The sequence below is a fragment of the Crinia signifera genome, chromosome 19 (genome assembly GCF_055691185.1).
Source record: "Crinia signifera chromosome 19, ASM5569118v1, whole genome shotgun sequence".
In the NCBI taxonomy this organism is placed as follows: Eukaryota; Metazoa; Chordata; class Amphibia; order Anura; family Myobatrachidae; genus Crinia; species Crinia signifera.
Genome location: NC_139226.1, coordinates 61,863,959 through 61,885,378, shown reverse-complemented (window position 1 = coordinate 61,885,378; position 21,420 = coordinate 61,863,959). Strand labels below are relative to the sequence as shown.

The window sequence follows — 21,420 nt, the reverse complement described above, 5'->3', positions numbered from 1 at the left end:
TAAATACATTTAAAATTTAGTCTATTTCCTAACCGACAGTAATTCTAATTACACCTCATCTAGCTTTGCCGCACTAGTAAATCTTACCGTTAGCCACTGTCCAACTTCTTCCTTCTCTTTCTGAGCTGGGTCCACCTTCTGAGCGAGCCCAAGACCTTCCTTGGAGTATGCTTTTGTCTTTGTCTCACGTTCTACTACTTTGAACCTTTCCATTTGCTGTAAACAAGGATATGTCTTACTTCAAGGGAATGTCACATTTGTTAGTGGTGCTAACCAGCAGCAGCGAGTGGCAAACTTAAGGCGCATTCACACTGGGCGTGTGTGTCCAGTGTGTATGCTGAACGATGTAATGAAAATCACTGGCCGATAAATCATCCAGGGCATACACACTGAGTGATTTTCACGGTGGTGAACCAATTTCCATAGTATGAGACTGTGAAAGTGTTGCCTGTAAAAAAGAGTGAGAGGGCACCTCAGCACTCAACACCCATACACACTATCTGATTTTGGGCTCAAAGTAGCTCATAACAGTGAGCTACCATGAGCTCAAAGTCAACTATTGTGTATGCACCTAAACTCTGACCACCCAGAATGAATAAAGTCCATGAAAAGCCTGCTTAATGAGGCATCTCCAGAACAGTATTTTAGAGTGTTCTCTTTTTTAGCACTGCATAGATCAGAGTCCTCCATAGTCTCAGAACCCTTCTTTTAGAACTTTCATTCCACATCACAGTCACCAACTTTTGGGCATTATTCCAGAATAAATATGCTTAAGAATAAAAGGTTAAAAAAAAAACCACCAATGGATCGAACATAGACTTCCACCTAGTCCTACTGGTCACTGTAAATTGGACCACATTCAGCTTAAAGATTCTAAAAAGTTTCTCATACATTTGTTGAAATATATTATCGTCCTCGAATTCCAAATGATGTGGGGCGAAGAACCTGAGGCACAAACCTCATAGAATCTTGCATACCTTGAAAGGTGTCTTGGGATTGTGATGGTGGCTTAGCATGTTTTTTAGGGGCAAATGTGACATGCTAATGGCAGGATATGGTATATTTTTGCTCTCATTAATACTATATTTACATATAAAAAGACAGTGGCCAACATCTTCCAGTGATTGATGATTGATGTATTGCATGGTAGTGTGTACATCATATACGCTTCAGTTGTCCCAATGTCATTGTATTTTACAAACAAATATACAATACACAAGGACACATGGCAGAGAGATTAACATTGCTGATCCCATGGGTTTTCTTTACCGTTTCTATTAATTTCCGATTTTCAATAAGCTGCCTCTTGTCTTTGATCTCATTAGATGCCACCCATGTCTTTATTTGGTCCCGCAATCTCTGTAACAAAGGTAAAAAAGACAATACGGTTAAGTGAACCACCCCTTGGGGCAATCAAATCTGCCCATGTACGTACACACACACACACACACACACACACACACACACACACACACACAGACAGACAGACAGACAGACACACTGGTTAATTTTAGTTGGAAGCTAATGAACCTACCAGGATATTTTGGATTGTTGGAAGAAACCAGAGTACAGGTAAAACCCATGCAAGCACTGGGAGAATATACAAACTCCCTACAGTTAAGGCTGAGGTGGGAACCCTTGACCCCAGTGCTGTGATGCAGTAATGCTAACCATTTACCCCAACTGTACTGCCCCAAATGAAAGGAAGGGAAATAAGAATGTGCAGTACATCTAGGCTTCTTTGTACATAGAAAACCAGATACATAAAATTATTTGGCATAAAATCAACCAAAGACAATCGGTGTCTGAAAAATCCCCAACAATAAGAGGAATTAATGTAATAGCATTGTTCTGCCAGGTGTCACATTGATGCCCAATTGTGCACATTAAGGGCATTTACACTGGTTGCAAAGCTTGAGATTCCAGTTGCGCAGAAAATAATTCACCACTTAGTTGGAACTGACTAAAGCGGATAAAGTTTGGTGTACAATTTACTGAACAGCAAGAACCTACCTGTAGCTTCTTAATTTCTTTCTTTAAGTCTGCTTCATATTTCTCTTTCTGGTTGGCATTTGCAGCATTATGTAGCTGCAAAAAAACACACGACAACTAATAAAGAATAACATTTCACCTTCTCAAATGGTGAAGACATAATATAATACTCTAAGCATTTGACTTTCTACTGCCCCACCAAAAAAATCTATCAATTAGCTGCAAGTCCCATTAATGAGGCATACACACAGGGTGATTTAAGCCCCATTTCTAAGCGATCTAAATCAGATCCCTTAGAAATGAAGCATGGATCACTCCGTGTGTATGGCCCCCGGCGACGCGCGTTCCCGCACGTCATTATCCCCTGACTACACAAGGCATAACATTACACATAAGCACATATTATTTACCCAGAACTAGTACCATTGGTAACAACAGTTATAAAACACAAAATAGGGTCCAATTGTTAAAACTTCCAATTAGGCAAAGTTGCATGCTTTGGAGGAATTGGAAGTGTAAAAATTCAGACCAGGGGATTGATCAGTATTTGATGTAAGATCTATACACATATTCAAAAGTTCTGATACTGTAATATTAAACCCAGGGGTAGCCCCTGTATAACGGTCCTAGAGACAGTACAAACCTCTGTAATTTTGAGCCTAACTGTGGGGTGCTACACAGTTATCGATATTTTATCTATTTGCATATTCCAGGCTGATCACACCTGGTCGAGAGTAATGGTCCATACACATTGGCCGATTATGTCCAGTGTGTATGGTGCACGATAATGGGGAAAATAGCTGGGCTGAAAATCGCTCAGTGCATACACACTATTTTTCCATGGGGGTGGACGGCTTTCCATAGAGGTGCCGTATGGTTGACAGACAGTTGGGATTCTGACAGCCACCGGCTATTCTCCCTCGTGGGGTTCCAAGACCCCCCATGGAGGGACAATAGAATAGGTTGCAAGCTTGGCGAGCCACTGTGCCCGCAAGGGGGTTCGTTGCACTCCCCCCGCTGTCTGAGTCTGGGCAGTCAGGATCGTGATGTCGGGCAAATGACTGTCGGAATCCCAACTGTCGGTGTGCTATACCACACCCTTCCATAGCAGGACGCTATAGAAAACCATCCTCTCAGTTGCTCATCTGCTGGTAATACCAGCAGATGAGCGGCAGCAGGCAGCGATGATGCAGGAATGCGCAGCAGAACTCACCGCTTATCGATGCTCCGTACGCCCTGGGTGGTTTTCATGCTGAAAGCCACTCAGACGTGGAAACTGAACGGCTTTTACATGAAAGTCACCCAGTGTGTACGGGGCTTAAGCTTCTCATTTTCTGTGCCATAGATTGTATTTTTTTCTTGTATTAAAGTTGCATGTTTGTTTAGGGATTTTATTATGGAATACAAATTGTATTAGAGCAAAATTCTCCAGGCTTTGCCTTTAAAAATAAACCCTATTCACAGCTGTGCCAAAAAAAAAAAAAAAAGCCAGAAGCCACTACATTTGGCTGTAGGTATTATACAAACAGACAAAGGATTTAAGAGATCAATGGCCCTTATTCTGGTTCACTCGCAAAGGCAAATTCCTTCTCAAATGGACAAAACCATGTGCACTGCAGGTGGGGCAGATGAGAATTAGGTCTGGGTGGGGTTTTACTTCTAAAGCCCAGTACACACGGGGGGGCGATAGGGGCTGAAATCGCTGGAAATATGGTCGCAGGCAACCATATTGCCAGTGATGGGAGTGTGCCAGTGATGGGAGTGTGCCCCGACACTAAATCGCCGGGTGCGCGCTCCTGTTTTCAGCCCCGTTCTAATCACTGGTCGCAGGAGCTTGGCAGAGGTTCCCTTTCATCAGCGACCATCTGTGGTCGCTGATGAAAAGGAGAAACTGAGCAATATATTGCTGAGCAATATATCTCCCCCGTGTGTATGGGGCTTAAGTGAGATCTATATTGCAGTGTAAAAATAAAGCAGTCAGTGGTACTTGTTTCCTAGCACGGCCACACCAATCATGATCGTGGGCATCGTTAGTAAAAATCGGGTGCGATGGTACCGACGCGATGCCCCCGATTTCCCATAGGAAACAATGTTAAATGCCTCAATTTACCCAAATCATCATAGGGAACAATGGTAAATGGGCCAGAAACCCCCAAAAACACCCCTGAACAGTGAAATGTCCCCACAAAAGTAGTTTACGCCACCCCACGATCAACGTGAACCCGAAGCGTGGCGAGCGCAGCGAGCCCGCGAGGGGCGGCGGTACGCGTCCTCCGACCTTTTCATACCCCCACTATCCACGTCGGCATGGAGTTGAGAATAGAACAGTGTGGCGGGCGCAGCGAGACACCGAGCCCGAAGCGTGGCGAGGGGACGCGGATACCTGTGAAGCCCGCGAAGGGACGCGTTTACCTGTGAAGGTATCCGCGTCCCCTCGTGGGGCTCGCTGCGCTCGCCACGCTTCGGGCTCGGTGGCTCGCTGCGCTCGCCACACTATTCTATTCTCAACTCCACGCCGACGTGGATAGTGGGGGTATGAAAAGGTCGGAGGACGCGTACCGCTGCGCTTGCCACGCTTCGGGTTCACGTTGATCGTGGGGTGGCGTAAACTACTTTTGGGGGGACATTTCACTGTTCAGGGGTGTTTTGGGGGGTTTCTGGCCCATTTACCATTGTTCCCTATGATGATTTGGGTAAATTGAGGCATTTAACATTGTTTCCTATGGGAAATCGGGGGCATCGCGGGTAAATTGAGGCATTTAACATTGTTCCCTATGGGGAAATCGCGGGCATCACGTCTGGACCATTTAAGCCTTTTTTAGCCGCCTGCGACGCGACTAGGGATGCCAATCCCGGGGCATTTTTTTAAATCCCGGGATTCGGGATTGAAAAATGCTCAATCCCGGGATTCCCGGAATCCCGGGATTGGCTTCCCTAATAATAAAAAACACCCTGGTAGCCTGGTCCCTGGTGCAGCCGGGAGCTGGGTTGCTGAATGGGCGGGTAGGAAGTCTCATAAGGCGGGGTGGCAGGGAGTGCTGGGTGGGAGGGCTTGGTGGCAGGGAGCGCTGGGTGGGCGGGCTTGGTGGCAGGGAGCGCTGGGTGGGCGGGCTTGGTGGCAGGGAGCGCTGGGTGGGCGGGCTGGTGGCAAGGAGCGCTGGGTGGGCGGGCGGGTGGCAGGGAGCGCTGGGTGGGCAGGCGGGTGGCAGAGAGCGCTGGGTGGGCGGGCGGGTAGCCGGCCGTGAGCGCTGGGTGGGCGGGTGGCCGGCCGTGAGCGCTGGGTGGGCGGGTGGCCGGCCGTGAGCGCTGGGTGGGCGGGTGGGCGGGTTGCCGGCCGTGAGCGCTGGGCGGGCGGGTGGGTGGCCGAGGCGGATGTGCGGCTGTGCCCTGCGCAGCGTGACCTCGCAGCGTGACCTCGTCATGCTGCGCACTGCGGGGTATGGGAGAAGCTGGGCAGCGTCTGAGTGCTCAGTTTAATCCCGAAATCCCGGGATTGGAAATTCCAATCCCGGGATTGAAATCCCGGCGTTTTTGGGGCCAAATCCCGGGATCCCGCCGATCCCGATCCCGGGATTGGCCACCCTAGACGCGACTGATGCGATTTTGACTTTTTTCAATGGGAAAATCGGGGGCATCGCGTCGGTCGCGTCGCAGACCACTAAAAATTACACCCGATGCCCGCGATTGTGGCCATGCTAGGAAACAAGTACCCAGTCAGTGGTTTCCGTGCACAGAAACAAAATAACTCAACCAAATCTAAATCTCTCTGCACATGTCACATCTGCCCCACCTGCAGTACACATGGTTGGAATTTGCCTTTGCGAGTGAGCCAGAATAAGGGCCAATGTCTAAAAGCACAATCTTTAAAATAACCCTGAAATTCTCCACACAGGAGGACCCCCACGTTTCAGGTAAAAGTTTAAGCAAAACTTTCAAACTTTATCCTTTGGAAACTTTTATATGAAATAGGTTTTAAAAAAGAAGAAAAAAAAAAAAAGTCTGAACTATAAAGCAAAATTACCTTTTGCCAAATGTCTTCAAACTGCTCCACTCCTTCTGACACCTTTTTCAAACACCGATCAATCTCGCCTGAAACAGCCAGAAAAAGAACAGATAAAGAACATACCCATAACAACTGAACGTTTAACAATTAAATAGAACAATACACAGAAAAAGCATACAAGAACAGCTCAACTCTGATTTCATACAGGTCTGAGAGAATAAAAAAACTGAGGAGAAAGGAAAAAGCTAGTGTGTCCACCCATATGCAGAGCTGTCCAGAGCTGCTAGCAGGCGTAGAGATGTATTTCTGCAGGTCTGTATGAGCAGCAATTGCGTAAATACACCTTTACTATACTGTACTTGGCCTATGTTACAGTACATCCCATTTCTGTCTCTCATAGTCCGCCTTCCATGCACAGGTGACAGAATCATATATACGCCATCACCCAATATATCTTATATGGAAGCCGCAGAGATAGCAGCAATATGTTAATGATGCGCAAAGCATCCGATATAAGTAGTCGCAGCATCAGATAATCTACATTCACATTGGACGAATAGTTCCCATGAGAGGCTAGGAAATCTCCATCTTCTGACAGATTCTGTCCCCTCTACTCCCCGAAAACAGCGGTGACAGTATGGGTGCACTTCATGAGCAAAGTACCGTCTAAACACTCTTACCCCTACAGAGATGTCTATCCACATATATTCACATGTAAGATAAATGGGATACGGTCCATAGATCGACATTACGAAGGCCGACATACATTAGGTTGACCGCTGAAGGTCAACAGGTCTTAGCTCGACACATAAAATAGGTCAACAAAAGCATTAGGTCGACATGAATTCTCCACGTTATCTCCCTACCCCCCCCCCCCCCCCCCCCCCCCAAAAAAAAAAAAAACCGGTGTTATTTCATACCCTACTATCCACTATGGCAGTTTTGCTATTTGGCCAAAACTGATGCAGGGCATGCTGGGATGCGAAGTTCAACAACAGCTGGAGTGTCAAGTTTGGCCATCACTGCAGTGTAATAGTGGACTGAACGCAGGGGAGGGGGATGGACGTGAAAAACTCATGTCGACCTTCGTCTTTCCAACTGTCGATCTAATGCTTTTTTCGACCTTAGCCACGTCAACCTATTTCATGTGTTGATCTAAGCCCTGTTGACCTAATGAATGTCGACCTTCATAGTGTCGACCCTTTGAACCACACTCTAGTAACTCATATCAAAGCCTAATAACTTTGGATGGTTAATGTTAATACACTGGTGACAAGTCCAATTTGGCCTGTTATCACCAGATTCCAATGGATCGGGCCAAGAAACCGGTTGAAAAGTGGCCAAATAGCGGGTGCCTGGGGCTCGGTAAGCTGCCACCTTACCGAGCCAACCAGAATCAGGCCCAGAGTGCAGCCTGCCCAATCATCTAAAATGTGCTCCATTAGATATAAAACACTGGGCAACAAGATAATCTGCTGCAGCTCCACATCATTTATTTATTTACAGTTTCTTATATAGCGCAGCAGATTCCGTTGCGCTTTACAATAGTAGACAGTGATAAAACATACTGGGTAACAACAGACAGACATGGAGGTAGGAGGGCCCTGCTGCAAGCTTACAATCTATAGGGATATAGGAGGGAAACACAAGGACAGGCACCAGTAATAGCATAGCAGTCCCACCGAGGTGCAAGTCCAGAAGGGAAGCTATACAATACATAAGTGCCTCAGAGGGTTATGCGTTTGGAACTGAAATATGATAGGCTTGCCTGAAGAGGTGAGTTTTCAGGGAACGCCTGAAAGTTTGGAGGCTAGTGGAGAATCTTATTGTGCGTGGAAGGGCATTCCATAGGGTGGGAGCAGCCCTATGAAAGTCCTGAAATAGTGAATGGGAGCTGGTGATCCGTGCAGAAGAGAGACGCAGATCTTGTGCAGAGCGGAGTGGTCGAGATGGGAGATATTTTGCGATAAGTAAATAATCAATGCGGAATATGAGTGCATGGATAAGAGATTTAGTAGCGTCTTTTGTGAGATAGGGTCATATTTTGGATATGTTTTTTAGATGCATGTAACATGATCTGGAGACAGGTTGAATGTGGGGAACAAAGGACAGTTCAGAGTCATGGATGACCCCTAGGCAACGAGCTTGTGAGGTAGGGTAGATTTTTGAATGGTCAACAGTTATGGAGATATAAGGATGGTAACTATTTTTGGCTGGTGGGGATCAAGTAATTCCTTTTTGGAAATATTGAGTTTGAGATGGCAAGAAGACATCCAAAATAAGATGGCAAAGAGACATTCAGAGACTCGGCCCAAAACCACAGGTGACAACTCTGGGATTAATAAATACATACTTCATTTTAACTGTCAATATGCTTAAATTCTGATTTACCTCTAGCCACATACTACATGTGACTTGTTCTGGCCTCATAAAATCAAGATGTTGCAGATTTGTACTCACTCAAGCTGGGTACACACTAGACGACATGCACCATGAACGATATAGGCTGAGGATTCCCCTCAAACTTCCTGGGGCCCCACACAAACGATATTGTGCGTACACACAATGGCATATATTCAATGCCGTGGGGCGAGCGGTGACTGCGAGCAGGACTTTTTGCTCGCAGTCACCGCTCACCCTGTCAGTATTCAACTGACCCCCCTCATTCGCAAATTCCCCCTCGCTCCGTTTTTTGAGCGAGGGGGAATTTGCGAATGTGCCTCCAAAAACTGCGAGAATCGAGGCTAATTACAGCGAGTTTGCTGCACTAGCCGCGGCTCTCACAGTTTAGGGGAATCCTCGCCGTTCTGTGACTGCGAGGATTCCCCCGGAACGTTGCCTAGTGCGAGCGGCCGGCGCGGGGGTTAAACTGCGAGGATCACTGGTTTTCTGTGATCCTCGCAGTTTAACCCCCTCGCCGGCCGCTCGCACCGGCATTGAATACCTGCCAATGATTACTCAAAAGATCAAAAGCTATACAGGAATAGTCGGATATTTACCAAATTGTTTCTATGCCGTTCGTAGCATACACACTGAACAATATGCACCTACTAGTCAACAACATAGTAGAAATTGAGCTTCATGTAGAGACAACTGAGTACCTTAAAAACATGCATATCATTAACAATACTGGGGCAGATGTATTAAGCCTTAACATGAGATAAATGCAAGGGTGATAAAGAGAGATATACCTTCAGCCAATCAGCTCCTTACTGACTTTTTCAAACACAGCCTGTAACATGGCAGTTAGCAGGTGATTGGCTGGACGTTTATCTCTCGTTATAATCCTTGCATTTCCCTTTTGTTAAGGCTTAATACATCTGCTCCATTGGGCCTAGGAGTCCATCGCAAATGCAACATTTTTCTCAAATGGGCAAAAACCACGTTGCACTGCAGGTGGGCAAATGTAACAGCAGAAAGTTAGATTTGGGTGGGTGTATTGAAACTGAAATCTAAATTGCAGTGTAAAATTAAATCAGCCAGTATTTACCCTGCGCCGAAAACAGGATTTTGGTGCTCCCTGTTAAATCCACAGGCGACACTAGAAAATAGACTGTTCATGATACTTTTTTCCCCAATCTTCCTCTGTCCAATATCAGTTCTTTTGCCCGTATTAATATTTTTCTGTATTGGCCAGTCTCAGATATGGCTTTTCTTTGCAACTCTGCCTAGAAGACCAGCATCCTGGAGATGCCAGTTCACTGTAGACATTGACACTGGCGTTTTGCAGGTACCATTTAATGAAGCCACCAGTTGAGGACCCGTGAGGTGTCTGTTGTTAAGACTATAGACCAGGGCTGGGCAACACCGGCCCTCCAGATGTTAATGAACTACACATCCCAGGATGCTTTGCATTAGTTTTGCTATGTGGCCATACTGGGATGTGTAGTTCATCAACATCTGGAGGGCCGGTTTTGCCCAGCCCTGCTATAGACTCTAATGTAGTTGTCTTTTTGCTTCTTAATGCAGTGAGGCCTCCCACTTCTCTTTCTACTCTAGTTAGAGCCTGTCTGTGCTGTTCTTTGAAGGGAGTAGTAGACATCTCTGTAGGAAATGTTCAGTTCTTGGCAATTTCTCGCATAAAAATAGCTTTCATTTCAAAGAACAAAAATAGAGACTGTTGAGTTTCACATGAAAGTTCTTTTTTCTAGCCATTTTGAGAGTATAATCAAACCCACAAATATGATGCTCCAAATACTCAACTAGCACAAAGGCTAGTTTTATAGCTTTTCTTATGAGCAAACCCATTTTTAGCTGTGCTAACAATTGCACAAGGGTTTTCTAAACATTCATTAGTCTAACATGATTAGCAAACAAATGTGCAATTAGAACACTAGAGTGATGGTTGCTAGAAACGGGCCTCTATATGTGCAGCTCGGCGGGGATGTGTTCTCTGTGTTATAAACTGTATTGTCTCTGCTTATATTGTCACCTACCTGGCTGCTGCAGTGACCAGTGGCCCCGCTGATGGTTGCCTAGGCGCTGTGCAGCTTGGCGGGTAAGTGTTCCCTGTGCGACAACTGTACTGTCCCTGCTTATATTGTTACCTACCTGGCTGCTGCAGCGACCAGTGGTGCCGCTGATGGCTGCCTAGGTGCTGTGCAGCTTGGCGGGTATGTGCCCCCCGCATGTAACATCTTAATGTAACGTATGTAATGTCCCCCCCTTCATCCCTGCTTGATGCTGCACTGTAATCCACAAAAAATTCCTAGTGTGCGCAAGCACACATGGCCAATAAAGTTGATTCTATTTCATTCTATCTATGTAGATATTTCTTTAAAAGCCAGAGGTTTACAGCTAGAAAATTCCATGGCGACACGATAAAGTGCCTAACTCCAACACACACCTGGTAGAAGCTAGGGGCAAGGAGTAACATCATCTTCCAAGACAAATATTTGAGCTCCACCGATTCCAACAGCTCAAAAACAGATGACTGCAGAAAGGGAAAACAGATGCAAATCCCATGGCGCCGTGGGTGGAACAAATGGAGGATGCAACTGGACCAGCCCTAGAAATAGCATAAGAGGTTTTTTTTCTGATTAAAAAAAAATTGGATTTTAATACCTACCGGTAAATCCTTTTCTCGGAGTTCATATGGGATATTGGGGATTTCATCATAACGTATGGGAAAAGAGAGGTATCCGCAGGAGACAGACACATAGAAGCTCTTTCACTGGGTGTACTGGCTCCTCCCCTCTACTTCCTCCCACAAGACCAGTTAATTTAAAATCTGTGCCTGAAGGAATGGAAAGTATATGAGAAAAGGATATACCTTTGTGTTAACATATAAAATGTATTAAAGTGGTGACATGCAACCAGCACACCCATAACACAACAATGGCCAAGAAAAAGATTGGCAATATAACTGAAGTCAAGAACGAGTATAACTGTAATTCAAGATCCATTATTCCGGATCAACAAGGCAGCAAGATCCCGCACTGAGGCTGGCGCTCAATATCCCATATGGACTCTGAGAAAAGGATTTATCAGTAGGTATTAAAATCCTATATTCTCTATCATCCATATGGGATATAAGGGATTTCATCATAACGTATAGGAATTATACCCAAGATTCAAAGATGGGTGGGAACATGCGGAGATTGCTGCAGCACCGCATTCCCAAACTGAATGTCCTCTTTTGCAATGGTGTCAAATTTATAAAATTTGACAAATGTATGCTGGCTCGACCATGTACATAGCCGAAACACCCTGGGCAGCCGCCCAGGATGTACCCACTGCCCTGGTAGAATGAGCCCTAACCTTATCAGGACCAGGCAGGCCAGCCACAGCATAGGCCTGTTTGATAGTAGTACAAAGCCAACGAGAAATTGATTGCTTTGAGGCCGGGTGACCTTTCTTCTGGGCATTGTATAGAACAAAAAAGGGAATCCGTTTTGCGCAACCTAGCCGTCCTCTGGACGGTACAGCATGAGAGCCTGAACCACATCCAACGTAGCAGGGATCTCCAAGTGAGGCCCACCTGCTGGAACCACAATAGGTTGGTTCAAATGAAAGGTCGAAACAGCCTTTGGAAGAAACCGTGGATTTGTTCCAAGCTCCGCCCTATCTTCATGGAATATAAGGTATGAGCTCTTGCAAGACAGAGTGCCCATCTCTGACACCCTCCGTGCTGAAGCCAAAGCTAACAGAACTGTTGTCTTCCATGTCAGGAATTTCAACTCCACTGAGTTCAAGGGTTCAAACCAAGATGACTGAAAGAAGTATAAGACCACCTCCAATTCCCATGGAGGTGTAGGTGGCACAAAGGGGGGTTGAATACGCAGCACCCCTTGCAGGAAAGTCTGGACCTCCGGCAAGGAAGCCAATTTGTTCTGAAAGAAAATGGAGAGGGCCGAAATCTGTACCTTTAAAGGCCCAACTCCAAACCAGACTACAGAAAATAAAGGAAACGGTCCAATTTAAATTGGAAATTTTAACTGTTCACACCAGCCTACATACCTCCTCCAAATATGGTGGTAATGTGCAGAAGTCACCGGCTTCCTGGCCTGAGTCATCGTAGAGATGACTGATGCATGCAAACCTTTGTGAGCTAGAATCTGCCACTCAACCTCCAGGCCATTAAACGTAGTTGTTCTAAGGACTGGCAGACGCAGGGACCCTGAGTGAGCAGGTCTCTTTCCATAGGAAGGCGCCACGGGTCGTTTGCTAACATGGCTTGAAGGTCCACGTACCACGCTCTGCGAGGCCAGTCGGGTGCTATCAGAATTGCTTCCACTCTGTCTGTTCTTATCTTTTTTTAGGACCTTCGCCAGTAATGGAATTGGCGGGAATACGTACACCGGTTTTGGTACTACAAAAAGGTTGGAGTAGTAACCCCTGCCCCTCTCTTGAGGAGGGACCGGGATAACCACCCGAGACAGTAATAGTCTCTGAATCGCCTGTAACAGGGTGGCCTGAATCTCTTTCAAAGCAGGTAGACCTGATTTGAAGAACCTATGCGGGGGTGGCTTTGCAAACTCTAGCTTGTAGCCTTGCGAAATGAGGGTCCGCACCCAAGGATTGGTACAGGACGCCTCCCATACCTGGGCGTAGTGTAGCAGACAAGCTCCCACCTCGAGTACGACCCGTGGTGGTGCTGGGTAGTCATGCAGTAGCTCCAGAGTGGGAGTAGACGGGAGGAATGTTGATTTATCAGCAGTAGCCTTAGAAATCAGGTCATCCAACTCACTCCCGAATAATCGGTCCCCTTTATAAGGGAGATTTTCCACGCTACGCTTTGAATCAGCGTCAGAACCCTCTGGCTACGCCAGTGGGTGGCTATGTCCGGAGACTGCCATGGCGGAATTGCGTGCATTTATTGCACCTAATTATTTTTGTGCATCGCACAGCATTTTTGCAAACCTTCCACTACCTGGGAGGCCCAGGTGTGGACGGCCTTAGCCATCCAGCAACTTGCCAGAAGCGGGCGCTGACATGCGCCGCTAGCAGTATAAACAGCCTTAAGGGTAGCTTCTACTTTTTTATCAGAGCTGTCCTTCTGAGACAAGGACCCTGGAACTGGTAGTACCACCTTTTTGGACAAGCATGATAAGGACGTGTCCACAACAGGAGGCTCCTCCCACACCTTTCGGCCAGCCGGTTTAAAAGGGAATGCAGACACAAACCGCTTTGTGAGTTTAAAATGCTGTTCTGGGAACTTGCAAGCCGCCTTGAATGCGTCCTTCAAATCAGCCTGTTCTGGATAAACAATAGGCTGCTTTTTCTGGGCTCCAAAAAAAGCAGTGGGTAAGACTCAGAAGCACTGAGGGGGACCTGTACACCAACAACCTAGCTCTCAGATTGGAGATAGCTGGTAACATACATAAATCACAGAGGATTATATATATACTTGCAGTTATTAACCCTTCACAAAGTTAAAAGCGCCCAAACCTGTCCTGTCACTGTTGCAGAACTCCCACTCCTTCCCCACCGCTGAGGAGTATCCCAGGAGGTGAATAATGGCGATTACAGACCCCAGGGAGAAGCAGGAAGCTGTTAGTTTGGCACCCTCAGAGGTCAGGTCCCGCTCTGAGTAAGCCCCGCCCATTGCATAGCGCTGGGGGGTACACATTTATTTATACTGGAAAATGGGCATAATTAGCTTTAATGCGGTGAACTGTGTTTGGGGTACAATGGCAGCACCTAAATCCAGTCTGTGGCAGGACTGCGCGGTCCCTGTGCAAGGACGCCACGATCGCCGTCGCCATCTTGCTGCATCGCATTACCGGGGTGCCCACTGAGAGAACCCCGGGTCATACTCACCACTGATGAGTTCGGCTGAACCAGGGTGTGCGACATGCTGGGGGTGAGCTACGCTGACATCTAAGCGACCGCAGTGGAAAACACCATCTCAGGACAGTGGTCCTGCAGCAGGGTCAATACGGTACCTAAAGAGGTCGGCAATTGAACCCTTCCCCTGGTTTCCCACGATGCAGGAATGTTGTTTAAGCCCAAACAGCAGACCCAAAATAATAAAGAAATTAAACTGAAGAAAAACTCTGGAGCTTCACAGTGAGCACCCTTTCCTGAGGGCACATTTTCTTAAACTGGTCTTGTGGGAGGAAGTAGAGGGGAGGAGCCAGTACACCCAGTGAAAGAGCTTGGTACTCTTTACCTAGAAGGGCGCCCGTCGCTGGCATCGCGGGTACATTTATGCGATGACCGCGATTTCCCATTGAAACCCATGTTAAACATGGAAATCGTGTCGGTCGCGTCGCGGCCGGCTATAAATGTACCCGCGATGCCCACGACGCGATGCTCCCGATTTGCCATAGGAATCAATGTTAAAAGGCGCGATGGACCCGATTTTACTGTTAAATGGCTCAATGGACCCGATTTGGCCATAGGAATCAATGTTAAATGGGCCACAGAGCCCATTAACCCTTAAATGTCCCCCCCAATTTTTAACGCCACCCCACGATCCACGTGAACCCGAAGCGTGGCGAGCGCAGCGAGCCCGCGAGGGGCGGCGGTACGCGTCCTCCGACCTTTTCATGCCCTACTATCCACTAGGGCGTGGAGTGAGAATATAATAGTGTGGCAAGCGCAGCGAGCCACCGAGCCCGAAGCGTGGCGAGCGCAGCGAGCCCCGCGAGGGGACGCGGATACCTTCACAGTTATACGCGTCCCCTCGCGGGCTTCACAGGTGTCCGTGGCGACGCCGACACCTGTGAAGCCAGCGAGGGGACGCGTCTACCTGTGAAGGTAGCCGCTGCGCTCGCCACGCTTCGGGCTCGGTGGCTCGCTGCGCTCGCCACACTATTATATTCTCACTCCACGCCCTAGTGGATAGTAGGGCATGAAAAGGTCGGAGGACGCGTACCGCCGCCCCTCGCGGGCTCGCTGCGCTCGTCACGCTTCGGGTTCACGTGGATCGTGGGGTGGCGTTAAAAATTGGGGGGACAATTAAGGGTTAATGGGCTCTGTGGCCCATTTAACATTGATTCCTATGGCCAAATCGGGTCCATTGAGCCATTTAACAGTAAAATCGCGGTCAATCAGCCTTTTTAACATTGTTCCCTATGGAAAAATCGCGGTCATCGCGGTCATCCAGATTTACCCGCGATGACCGCGATTTTTACCCCCGACGACCGCGATTTCAATCGCTGGCGCCCTTCTAGGTAAAGAGTACCAAGAGCTTCTATGTGCCTGTCTCCTGCGGATACCTCTTTTTTCCCATACTTTATGATGAAATCCCCAATGTCCCATATGGATGATAGAGAAAAAATTGACAATGCCAAAACCTGTACCTTCAAGGAACAGAAGAAGACGAATCTCAGAGGAGCCATCCTCCTACTTTCACACTAGGAGATGTAAGCCTTCCAAAGGCGGTGATAGTGTTTTGAGGTAACCTCCTTTTGGTCATTAAGCATGGTGGAATCCTCAGTCGTCTCAAGACGGCCCTCTTAACAACCATGGCGTTAAACATAGGTGCTTTAAGTCCGGAAAGAAGAATGGGCCATGCTTCAGAAGATCCTCCCACAGAGGAAGAGGCCAAGGCTGACCTTTTAGAAGCCTCTGTAGGTCACAATACCAAGCCTGAAGGGGCCAATCAGGAGCCACCAACAGAACCTTTACACGTTCTCTCTTTATGCGGAGAATCACGTTACACTCAATAAAGAACTTGTGGTCTGGCATAAAATTGTCTAAATATTTTGTACAAATGATAACCTTTTGAGCTGCTTTTGCTAAAACCAGCTATACACCACTTAAACATAAGACCTTGGTGTAGCAGTGCATCCTAAAAACACTGTTTATTGATCAGCACCGCCCCCCAGCAGCAAGATAAGACAACCAGCATAGCAGGCTCACCATGTAGATTAAAAGTGGACACGGCACTCTGATACACCGGGACTGCTGGGAAGCAGGGGGGAGTGACCACCAGAGTCTATCTCCACCCCTTACAATGGCGTCTATTTTCAAATCTCTATATTACTGACCACCATTTTAATGCAGGGCATCCTGCTGTGTGTTTTGCCCATACTCACAAGCTGCCATGCTGCTAGTGCGGTCAAGGCTAGGGTATGCGAGGTATGCTGTGGGCAGTGGCATCCAGAAATACCAGAGACAGTGGTCTCAGAGCCAGAGACCCCTGCGCAAACCGTAGAGGTCTCCCTGGCAGCTCCCCCGTTGTGCACAGGCAGAGCAGCCGCTGCACTGTCATCCTCCTGCTTCTATAAGAATCCCCAGCTAAAAGGAGAAGTGAAAAGCGTGACCAGCTTCTGAAGGCACTAAACTAAAAGCCCCCACACACTAGACAGACTTGTCCCAAGAACCAGTCGGACCCGATCTTCCTGCCTGATCTCCGAGAACATCTGATTTGGCACTCAATGTGCCATTTTTTACATGTGATAAATTGCATATGCTTTATCGCATGTAACTCCTGAGAAACAGCAGGTGGAGTGAGCCGGGCGGGGGAACACAGAGAGCCATGCTGCAGAAGAATACAAAAAAACCATACAGATGAATGGACAGCCACTGATTGGCTGAGCGAGTGGTCCCCCAGCATCGGATGCGATACATCACGGGTGCTAAAAAAACACCCATGATGTGTCGCTGATGGCTGCACATAAGATTTATCTTATACACAGCACATATGCTCTCCGGCACTGGTCCGCGCACTGGAATTGATAGCTTTTACTTGCAATTTGGGCTGATTTCACCTAATTTCTCTGCCGATCTGCCAGAATCAGGTGAAACTGGGCCCAAATCGCAGAGTTTAGACTGAGTTGGGGAGGGGTTTAGAGGGGAGGAGTTGACACGCTATTCAACTTATATGAAGTGCCAGCTCCCATTTACTACACTTCTATACCCACTGTAAAGTCTACATTCCAGTGCCCCTTGCTGGATGAAGAAGAAACAATAGAACCTAACAAAATTAACCCTAGAATTAATGTGTGCACGTGTATATGTGGTAGGGAATATAGATTGTAAGCTCCACTGTGGCAGGGACTGATGTGAATGTTCAAATATTCTCTGTAAAGCGCTGCGGAATATGCATGTGCTATATAAGAAACTGTTAATAAATGAATATAAGTATTTGTGCCCATACATATGTGCGATTATATGCAAAGTTATAGCAATGCGATTTCCCTTGAAGCTCTTCGTGCAATAAATCGCACCTCAAGCGCTTTTAAATACAATCATACAAAACAACTTGCGCTCGAACATGCGATGTGATAAATATTATGTGCAGCACATAAGATCTTGGGAAGCAAGATCTGACCAGCATGTCCGAGCATTGCATCGGGTGACACATGTGACTGGTATGTGATCCTTACAATTTGGTGCAACTATTTTTCAAAATCACATGATTGTACCAGATATCTCATAAGTATATGCTCAGCATATCTCTGCACCTGTAACATCTGCCCCACCTGCAGTGCACGTGGTTGCCCATTTAAGATTTTGCATTTGCGATCAACTCTGAATCATGCCCATAGTGCACACAAACTGGACAATATAACAAATCTTGTCGTTACTGGTAATATTGTTAAAAATATTTGTCTAGTGTTTACCCAACTTAAGTCACAACAGGCCGCCAGACACAGTCGCCTGGTGCGAGAGACCTGTGTTTGGCGTCTTTTTGTGAGAATATTCTTATTTGCCATGCAACTAAACCGCATCAATCTGATATGCGACACTTGAATATCTATGTGCAACAGAGTCTGAATCTGTACACAAAGCACAATGGAACCTTGTATACATATTAACACAGATAAAGAAGTGGTGTATACTAAATGAATGTGAATTGGTTTTGTCACAATCCATATTATTGGCACTTCAAGAAGGTAAGTTTGATGCGACTGCAGAAATTGTGTAAAAGCTCTTCACACACAGGGCGATTTAAGCCATTATTGCTGAGCGACCAGATCGCCAGTGTGTTTTTTGTGTTGCGGGAGATAAATCTCTAGGAGCGCGCTCCCGCAGCCAGCCCTTAATGGTCGCTGGTCACAGGAACATGCTCCTGTGATTATGGCTAAAAATTGCTGGTGCACAATGCACTGTACACCAGAGACCAGTGATATCTAGTCAGAATGAGGTAAAGACAGAAGGAGACAGAATAGCTATACAAGTCCCTATAGATGGTAAGCTTGCAGCAGGGCCCTCTAACCTCCAAGTCTGTCTGTTGTTACCCAGTTTGTTTTATCACTGTCTACTATTGTAAAGCGCAACGGAATCTGCGGCACTATATAAGAAACTGTAACGGAATCTGCGGCACTATATAAGAAACTGTAACGGAATCTGCGGCACTATATAAGAAACTGTAAATAAATAAATATCTAGTCAAAATGAGGTAAAGACAGAGTAGCGTGCAATTTTCAGCCAAAATCGCTGGTTGCTAATGAAAACGGTACACTGAGCAATATGGTGGCTGAGCAATATATTACTGAGAGATATTAAGCCAAAATTGCTCAGCAACCATATTGCACTGTGTGTACACAACTTAATGGGTCATTGGGTCGACCACTGAAGGTCGACAGGCCTTAGGTCAACACCTGAAATAGGTCAACATAGTAAGGTTGATCGGGTCGGAAGGTTGACACAAGCATTAGGTCAACAATGGGAAGGACGACATGAATTTTTCATGGTTATTTTCCCCAAACGTCGACAATGTCACACTGTACCGCTGCGCTGGCCATGCTCCGGGCAGCGTGCCTCCATGTGCTCGGCACACTATTTTATTATTCCACAATGTTGTAGTGGATGGTAGGGCATGAAATACCGCACGTCAACTCAAAAACACATGAAACTCGTGTCGACATTTTGATGGTCGACTTAGCGACGCTGTCAAACTTACCCATGTTGACCTATTTGAGGTGTCAACCTAAGGCATGTCGACCATATGAGGACACATCTGTACCTAAAATGCACTTTTATGATAATCTAACTAGCAAGACTGGTGACTGATGGGGCACAGACTGCAATATACACATCCCCCCGTCAGCACATTGCAGAGACATTACTGTGCACAGGGCTACAGATTAGAGGGCTTAGCGTGAAATGTAATGAAACATATTTATCTTACCAGGGCTTGCAACTAAGCAGACTGCCTGCAGCTTATGTCAACAATAACAGGACTATAAAAAATATGAAAAATCACAGTAGTAAGACAAATCAAACTTACCCTGTAGTTTTCTCTTATCCGCCATATTTCCTTCACTAGAGATGGGTTTTCTTCATACTTTATACAGGCAGGATGCTGTGGAACAGAAAAGGCACCTTATTGCACTGTGAGGGCATTAACAGAGTGCCACGCCGAATGTTTTTATTTCGCTTGGGAGATTGTCAAAGCAATGTTATCAATGTACGGTATCTGTAGGTTCTGTCTGTTTTGCGTACAGGACAATAATACAATGCCCTAATGAAATTGGATATGTTTATTTGAGCAGTCATTTTCCTCCTTGAAAAGTGATTTATTATGCAAATGACATGTGTGGGCCATGTATCAGAATAATAAGGCTCAGCTTTTCAGTCTGAACACTGGCTAATGCTTGGCTTTTCTGCTTTTACCTTTCCTCTTGCTCAGCAGAAGCCCAGTGACTTGATCACACAGACCTGAGAGATAAGTGATGATAGCCTAACAAAGAGAGAGAGACAAGGATCCTACTTAGCTTTCCTTTCATAATAACTGGACACTGCTATATAGGGAGTAGGAGCACCTGCTGTGATATACCTACCTACTTAGCAGGCAGGATCCTACACTTGAAGCTGTAAGCAAGAGAAAATAGCTATCAGCTGAGGTAATTTCTTGGCAAGGAGGTACTAAGGCTCTGGCAGATCATGGGTTAAGACTTATATCATGCTTTTTAGAATCTACTGACACCTATTAGGGGAATTAAGTGTTACCCTGTTGAATCCAATATTATACCCCCAAAAAATTAAATACTGGAGCAAAAGAAATCAGAATGAAATATTTACCTACTCTTGGCCTAGTATTACAGCTAGTATGATAGAAGCACAATGTGGATTCAGTTTATACGCATTTCCTCTCAAGCAGCATCAAGCACATCCCCTTGTCAGAACAAATGACTGAGCAATTAGGAGTAACAAGTCAATCACCTTCCCACAGAAGCAGTAACCATTGGCAGGGCTTTGGCTTAGCCTACAAAACAGCTGCCTCCACTTTGGGAAGTTGCGAGCTACACTTTGAAAATGAGCAGTAGCTCGAACACATTAGGCCTTCTTTGTGCCAGCAATGGGGACTGCAACCACAGTACTGGCACCAATAAAAACCTGCAGACTGGATTGTGTTGTGGACACGCTTGAGGATGCCATTGTGTATGCAGATGGGTTCATAATGGAACTGGTATAACTCAAACTACTCTGGTCACAGGATCTTGCTTAAGCAGCCATTCTGAATAATTACCATTAAATATTGTCTTTGTATAGGGTCAGGGAGTGCTGTAAAATCATTTTAAAGCTCTATTTTTACAGTATTTGAATGAACAGTTTCAATACATGCTGTGACCAATGAAATCATCTGCAATGTAAAGAACTGGTTATAAAAGACTTATATCAATAATAATCCAGATGCCGTTTTAACACGGACACCTGTGAAGTTTTATCTGCAGAGACTTTATGTAAACTATACTCTGCTACCTGCAGACATTGTTTCTCTAATTGGGCATCCCGTGACTTCTCATGCACCCAAAAGAACCAGGTGTAGCCGCACAAAGAGGCTTAACCCAACTAACCTCAGCAGAAATGTTGGCCCCCGCTGCATTCATGCCCAAACGGCAGAACAACTGAATTGGTGCCAGCAGGTGCCCAAATAATTTAATTGCTCCTTGGTCTATCAAAAATAGCTTTGCATGCAAATTGCACTTAAGTGTGTGAAGATATATTATATAAAGATCAGATTCGAGGTATAATACACTTTTTTCAATATTTACTGACACTGAATATAAAGTTTATCATAGGTG

The 21,420-nt window shown here is 46.1% G+C and overlaps 1 protein-coding gene across 6 annotated transcripts in view; it reads right to left on the bottom strand.

The window, feature by feature from the left end:
* The window catches only part of CNOT3 (CCR4-NOT transcription complex subunit 3), a 57,398-nt gene that overhangs the window by 28,802 nt on the left and 7,176 nt on the right, over positions 1-21,420 (bottom strand). For 3 of the 6 annotated variants that reach the window (XM_083162670.1, XM_083162672.1, XM_083162675.1), the window contains exons 3-9: positions 20,176-20,206; positions 20,009-20,075; positions 19,623-19,697; positions 6,014-6,081; positions 2,014-2,109; positions 1,270-1,359; positions 88-216 (exon numbers count right to left, since the gene is read on the bottom strand). In XM_083162670.1, coding sequence (XP_083018796.1) covers positions 88-216; positions 1,270-1,359; positions 2,014-2,109; positions 6,014-6,081; positions 19,623-19,647 — 408 coding nt within the window. In that variant the 5' untranslated portion in view covers positions 19,648-19,697; positions 20,009-20,075; positions 20,176-20,206. The remainder of the gene's footprint in view (positions 1-87; positions 217-1,269; positions 1,360-2,013; positions 2,110-6,013; positions 6,082-19,622; positions 19,698-20,008; positions 20,076-20,175; positions 20,207-21,420) is intronic. The other 3 variants (XM_083162674.1, XM_083162673.1, XM_083162671.1) reach the window with 2 other exon arrangements.